Source organism: Haematobia irritans, chromosome 1, assembly GCF_050003625.1.
Source record: "Haematobia irritans isolate KBUSLIRL chromosome 1, ASM5000362v1, whole genome shotgun sequence".
In the NCBI taxonomy this organism is placed as follows: Eukaryota; Metazoa; Arthropoda; class Insecta; order Diptera; family Muscidae; genus Haematobia; species Haematobia irritans.
Window position 1 is genome coordinate 281,183,025 of NC_134397.1, and position 7,595 is coordinate 281,190,619.

The following is a 7,595-nucleotide window of genomic DNA, read 5'->3' on the forward strand; positions in this document are numbered from 1 at the left end:
TCCCTGGCCAGTTTCACAAAATTTATTGAGGGCTCATTTAAGATACCGATCTCCGGGGTCCTTGAGAGTGTATCAGCAACAATATTTGCGTCTCCTTTAATATATCGTATGTCGTCTGTAAACTGTGCGATATATTCAAGATGTCGCGTTTGTCTAGGACTTCTCTCCGTTTGAGAATTCAACACGTTAGTTAGAGGTTCATGATCCGTAAATATTGTAAATTGCCTACCCTCTAGAATATGTCGAAAATGTTTAATATTCAAGTAGATGGCTAACAATTCCTTGTCGAACGAACTGTATTTTCTCTCTGCTCCCGAAAGTTTTTTCGAATAAAAAGCTACAGGTTCATTGACATCGTCAATTCTTTGCTCCAAAACTCCGCCAACAGCTATATTGGAAGCATCAACAGTCAATGAAAATTTTGCTTTTGGATTCATATGATTTAGTAGTATATCAGAACTAAATGTTTCCTTAATATGCTGGAATGATTCCTCAGCTTCTGTCGTCCACCTTAAGTCTTTTTCTTTATTTTTTATAGCATAATTTACTATCTTATGTAGTGGATCCAACATTGTGGCAGCTCGACGGATGTGTTTGTGATAAAAATTAACCATTCCTATAAACTTCTGTAAGTGTTTCACACTCTTTGGTCTCTCAAAGTTCATTATTGCCTCTACCTTTTCGATGGTTGGTCTTATCCCACTTGATGATATGTTGTATCCCAAAAAATCGATATCACTAACCCCGAACACGCATTTACACACTTTTATATTGAGCCCATACTTGTCCAACCCTTCAAATACCGTTCTTAAATGTTTTATGTGTTCTTTTTCATCTTTACTCGCTACTGATACGTCGTCTAGATATACAAATGTGAAATCTAGTCCATCAAATACCACATTTATAAATCTTTGAAACGTTTGTGCCGCATTCCTGAGTCCGAATGGCATCCTTACAAACTCAAACAATCCGAATGGTGTTGTTATAGCGGTCTTTGGTATGTCACACTCCGCAACTGGTATTTGGTGGTATGCTCTGACTAAGTCAATCTTTGAGAAAATATTCTTTTCGCGTAAATTCATGCTGAGATCGTGAATATGTGGAAGTGGGTATCTATCCGGTATTGTCACACTATTCAGCCTTCTATAATCCCCACAAGGTCTCCAGTCGTTCGGTTCCTTTTTCGGTACCAAGTGAAGTGGGGATGAGGCATAAGAATTGGATGGCCTACATATTCCAGACTTAACTAAAACATCGAATTCGGATTTTGCTATTTTTAGCTTAGTTATATCTAGTCTCCTTGGTTTCGAAAAAGGGAGAGGACCACTAGTTTCAATTCTATGAACCGTAGAATGTTTGACCTCTCTTGTATAGTCAGGTGCAGTAATTATCGATGAAAATTCCTTCAACATCTTAGTGTATTTATTTTCAACCGAAAACAATCTAGGTGATGCAATTTTACTAAATCCCTCTAACGTGTCAATTGAAGCATTGGTTTTTGCGTCTATGAGTTTCTTATTCTTAACACCAACCAGTAAACCAAATTTCGAAAGAAAGTCAGCTCCTATTATAGGCTTTGAAATCTTTGCTATTGTGAATATAAATGGAAATTCCTTTTTAAGACCTAAGTTAACCTTTAAAAGTTTCTGTCCAAAAGTCTTAATGCAGCTACCGTTAGCTGCTGTAAGGATAACGTCTGATTCTTTTTTATAATCTCTAAATTTTGTAAGAGGCAGTACAGAAATCTCCGCACCACTGTCAATTAAAAATTTTAGTCTGTTGTCAACATCATTTACAAAAAGGCGACGACTCCTAGTCCGATTTCTGTTATCCGTCGCCGACATAACAGATTTTCTTAGTTTCCCTGTTCACTAAATGCACATGGTTGTTCGCACTTTCGAGCCTTGTCTCCAAAGCGATAATGGTAACGACATAACCATTTGCGATTCGAAGTGCGAGTCCTTTGCTTCTCTCTAAATCCGGATCTGTTACCAAAGCGAATAGATTCAATTTCCTGCTGCACTTGTACCATTCCTAAAGACATTTGGTTCATTTTATCGCACATTGTTTCTGTAGCTTTTACTAAATTTTCCACTACCTTGGACATGTCGTTTTGACTTGGACAACTAGATTCAACTGCATCTACTTCATTGGCTTCGGAAACTTCCCATATCCTGTCGGCTAAGGTTAATAGACTTTCTATATTGCTAATGTTAGAACCTATCAAGGCAATGTTGAGATTCCTCGGCAATTTCTTGAGCCACAAACTTTTCACAAAAGAGACGTCAATGGATGAACCCGCTAGAAGCTTAAGGCTTCTGAAAAAATCTGAAGGTCTGCGATCTCCCAACACGGTATCAGAAAATAGTTTATCTAATCGTTTCTGTTCACTAAGAGTGTAACGCTCAATTAATTTGTTCTTAAGATTGCTGTAACGATCTACAGTCGGCGGGTTACGAATGATATCTATCATAGCTACTATAATTTCTTGTGGCAGAGAAATAATCAGATGTTCATACTTCGTAGAGTCACAAGAAATTCTTTTATTAGCAAATAACGCTTCAACGTGGATGAACCAAGCTTCAGGGTGATCCGTCCAAAAGGAAGGTACTTTAATAGATGTTGCAGATACTTCCAATCCATTATTAAGATTAGGGGGGCTTTCGTTTAGTGGGTTAGTCATCGTAAAAATAATGTAATGGCGTTTACAATACAATTGATTTTATAAATATTTTTGTAAAAACTACGATGTTATTTAGAGATTTGTTTGCGTAATATACAGTTCAGTACTTAGACTGTGTGAGTGGTGAAATTTTTAAGTAAAAAAAAATTCGATTGCAACTTATCTCGCTATTATTTTGAAGAATTCTAATTTATCTTTGGTTGCCTTCTGGATTTTTTGTTATTCCAAATGTCTTAATTTACTGCGCAGTTTGATTGTAACCTCAATGTTTATCTAAAATTATCTTTTGCACGTCCATGTGGAATCAGACAAGACAGCAGGACAATTGATTCTTCATAATTGCTTGGATCCTCAATGTTCTTTGTATATTCGATAAATTTTATTTGATGCGATTCATTCGTCTTGTGTTAATTGATTCAACTCGATTACGGACTTCACAAACTTGGACTGGCAGGATCGCCAATGTGGGTTTCTTGATATATCAACAAATGTAGATCTCTTACTATATATTATAAAAGCGTAGGATTCGATATAGATTTATCGTTATAAAGTTTTTATTATAATAATTTTAATTATGGAAAATTAATGACAAACAAAACCTAGTACATAAGTATATTAAATTCAAAGCTTCTTTGTTTTTTATGAATTAAAGAATATAAAGTGTTATCTATAAAAGTAATAACTAATAACGCCACTACAAGAGTAGAATTGACATTCCACCTATGCTTGGTAAATTTGATTGAAATCGATTCAGAGTTAGATATATCTCCCATATATATTTTTCGTCCGATTTGCACGTCCGATTTGCACTCCAGAATTTTGCAATTTCGGTAAGTGTGCCAAATTTGGTTGAAATCGGTTCAGACTTAGATATAGCTCCCAAATATATCTTTCGTCTGATTTACACTCAAATGACAGCGGGAGCCAGAGTTATACTCCCATTTACGTGAAATTTTGCAGAGATAGTGCCAAATTTGGTTGAAATCGGTTCAGACTTAGATATAGCTCCCATATACATCTTTCGCCTGATTTACACTCAAATGACCACGGGGGCCAGAATTATACTCCCATTTGCAGAGATAGCAGAATTATTATTCGGTTCAGATTATATATAGCTCCCATATATATGTACAGCAGAGTTGGGAAAATATGGTAGACCATTTCATATTTTAGACACATTTTCAATGGGATTTTCCTCCAATTGACTGCATAGTTTCCACGGAGAATATATTTAATATAATATATAAGTGTGTCAAGTTTGATCTAATTTGGTTCAGAATTAGATAAAGCCTCCATATATTCGTTCTTCCGGTTTCAGATTATATATAGCTCCCATATATATGTACACCAGAGTTGGGAAAATATGGTAGACCATTTCATATTTTAAACACATTTTCAATGGGATTTTCCTCCAATTGACTGCATAGTTTCCACGGAGAATATATTTAATATAATATATAAGTGTGTCAAGTTTGATCTAATTTGGTTCAGAATTAGATAAAGCCTCCATATATTCGTTCTTCCGGTTTATACAAATATGGTCAAATTCCCACACTTTACACAAAATTCTGTGATGATTTCCCCATATCTTAGTCATATCCTACACACTGTAATGCTAGACTTTCCACAGAACGGTTGAGTTTTAAATAAGGCTCCAAGTCGCCTGACTTGACCAAATAATATATTACAACCAGAGGTGTGCGCGTGATTCACGCGTGAATCACGTGTTTCGTGAATAAAATCTCAAATGACCACGGGGCCAGAGTTATACTCCCATTTACGAGAAATTTTGCAGAGATAGCAGAATTATTATTGGGTTCAGATTATATATAGCTCCCATATATATGTACACCAGAGTTGGGAAATATGGTAGACCATTTCATATTTTAGACACATTTTCAACGGGATTTTCCTCCAATTGACTGAGAATATATTTAATATGATATTTAAGTGTGTCAAGTTTGATCTAATTTAGTTCAGAATTAGATAAAGCCTCCATATATTCGTTCTTCCGGTTTATACAAATATGGCCAAATTCCCACACTTTACACAAAATTCTGTGATGATTTCCCCATATCTTAGTCATATCCTACACACTGTAATGCCAGACATTCCACAGAATGGTTGAGTTTTAAATAAGGCTCCAAGTCACCTGACTTGACCAAATAATATATTACAACTAAAGATGTGCGCGTGAATCACGTGTTTCGTGAATAAAATCTGAAGCAACTCTCGTGAATGTGCGTGAATGGGACTAAAATAAATATGTCGTGCGTGAGTGTGCGTGAGCGTGCGTGAGTAATAAAATCGGTTCGTGAATGTGCGTGAATACAATTTCTGCAAAATCACGCTCACGAAAATATCAAGATTTAATTCTTACTCGTATGTTAACTGAAATAGATTTAGGTGGAATCGGGCAGCACTTAGTGATAAGGGAGAAATTTACCAATGTGGTATCACAACGGACTGAATAGTCTAAGTGAGCCTGATACATCGAGCTGCCATCTAACCTAACGTAACCTTTACTCATTCCCGTCGTGAGTTACGTCAATTCTCGTGAATCGTGCGTGAGCGTGAGTCTGTAAAAGTAGTTCATGTGTGAGCGTGCGTGAGTACTGCTTTTCATTTCGTGAATGTGCGTGAGTGTGAGTGGCTACGACACTTATCGTGAGTGAATAAATATTTGGCTTCCTGAATGTGCGTGAGTGGAGTGAAATTTCACTCGCGCGCACACCTCTAATCACAACCCACTCCTGACCACATATCTTGGCAAGATCTAACCAAAAATCGTAAAATCGTGACTGCTGAGTAGCAAAAATTGTAAATGTTACTCAAATTGTTATATCTCGCATACATAAGTATCGCCTGGTAAATCACAAATGCTCTTTTGTATAATTGCATTAAAATTTCTCTCGCTTCATATTTCCCATATTTTTATACCCTTCACCACTACTGTGGTATACGGTATAATAAGTTTGTGCATTTGTATGTAACGCCAAGAAGGAAAAGTCTGAGACCCATCGTTTAGTATACCGATCGTCTTAGAATTAAATTCTAAGTCGATTTTTGTGTGCAAAGTACAGCTCGCAGTTTAAGTTCGATTGTTCAAATTTGGCACAGAGTTTAACATCGGCTCAAAGACAACCGCTATTGATTTTGAAAAAAATCGGTTCAGATTTAGATATAGCTGTCATACATATTTATCACCGATCTCGTCATAATTGACGTATTTATCAACGTATTTTCTCAAGATTTCGGGCAGCCAAATATTTTGGGGCTTTCGTAAGATATGCAAAATACCAGCCAAATCTTTCGTCCGATTTGAACTTATATGGCCAAAAAAGCTAGAGTTGTGTCCTGATTTGCTTAAAATTTTGCACAAGGAGCACGTTTAATAGTATTGTTATTTGTGCTATATTTGGTTGAAATCAGTTCAGATTTAGATATAGCTCCCATATATATCTTTCGTCCGATTTCAACTAATATGGCCTCAAAAGCCAGAGGTTTGCCCTGATTTGCTTTAAATTTTGCTCAAGGAGTACGTTTAATGGTATCGTTAAGCGTGTCAAATTTGGTTCAAATCGGTTCAGATTTTGATATAGGTCCCATATATATTTGCTTTAAATTTTGCTCAAGGAGTACGTTTAATGGTATCGTTAAGCGTGTCAAATTTGGTTCAAATCGGTTCAGATTTTGATATAGGTCCCATATATATATATATATATATATATATATATATATATATATATATATATATATATATATATATATATATATATATATATATATATATATATATATATATATATATATATATATATATATATATATATATATATATATATATATATATATATATATATATATATATATATATCTTTTTACCCTGAATTGCTTCAAATTTTGCGTAATGAGTACGTTTAATAGTATCGTTAAGTGTGACAAAATTAGTTGAAATCGGTTCAGATATATATGGATATAGCTCCCATATATATCTTTCGCCAAATTTACACCCATATGACGACGGAGGCCAAAATTATTCTCCCATTAACGTTTTTTGCTGAGATAGCAGGATTATAATTTTAATTATGCATGTCAAATTTTGTCAAAAATCGGTTCATATTTAGATATAGCTCCAATATATATGTACGCCAGAGTAGGGGAAATATGGTAGAATGTTTCATATTTTAGACCCATTTTCAATGGAAGTTTCCTCCAATTGATTCGATAGTTTCTACAGAGAATACATTTAATATGCTTGATCTAATATGGCCAAAATACCCACATTTTACACCCTCAAAAAAAATCGCTTCTTTAACATATGTTCCAAACATATTTTGCAGGAAGCACATATATTATTGCATACTGCCGAAACATTAATATGTTTGTTTTATGTGAACATATTATATGTTTGGAAGCATTTTGAGCCAAAAATATTATATGCTTGGAAGAATTTTTCCCAAACACGATTGTGCTCATTCCCTAACATACTCGTAATTTTCACTTCCACGAAATTTTTTAGTTATTGGCACCTTTCTCTGTAATACAAATAATGTTGAAGAAATTATTCACTTTTATAAATTTTTTAAATTTTACCTTTCGCCTGCACGGAGAATCGAACCGAGGACCATACAGTTTGTAAGCCAACACACTATCCACTGGGCTACGTAGCTGTTATAGTCACCAGTAGATAATTATCGTTTTAAGTTACATTTATATAGCATAGTTTGCAGCGCCCACGAGCCCATGCAAACATAACATTATTTAACAGAAACATACATTTGTTTGCCACGTGGAGCAGTGGTTAGCATGTCTGCCTTGCATGCAAAGGGTCGTGGGTTCAATCCCTGCTCCGACCGAACATTTTTTTTTTGTTTTTTTTTTTTTAATTTACACATTTATATTTATACTA

At 35.0% G+C, this 7,595-nt stretch overlaps 1 protein-coding gene across 1 annotated transcript; it reads right to left on the minus strand.

The window, feature by feature from the left end:
- Window positions 1-1,855: 1,855 nt before the first annotated feature.
- Window positions 1,856-2,683, minus strand: LOC142236913 (uncharacterized). The gene has a single exon (XM_075308198.1). It carries the CDS (start codon window positions 2,681-2,683, stop codon window positions 1,856-1,858), a length of 828 nt encoding a protein of 275 aa, XP_075164313.1.
- Window positions 2,684-7,595: the final 4,912 nt, after the last annotated feature.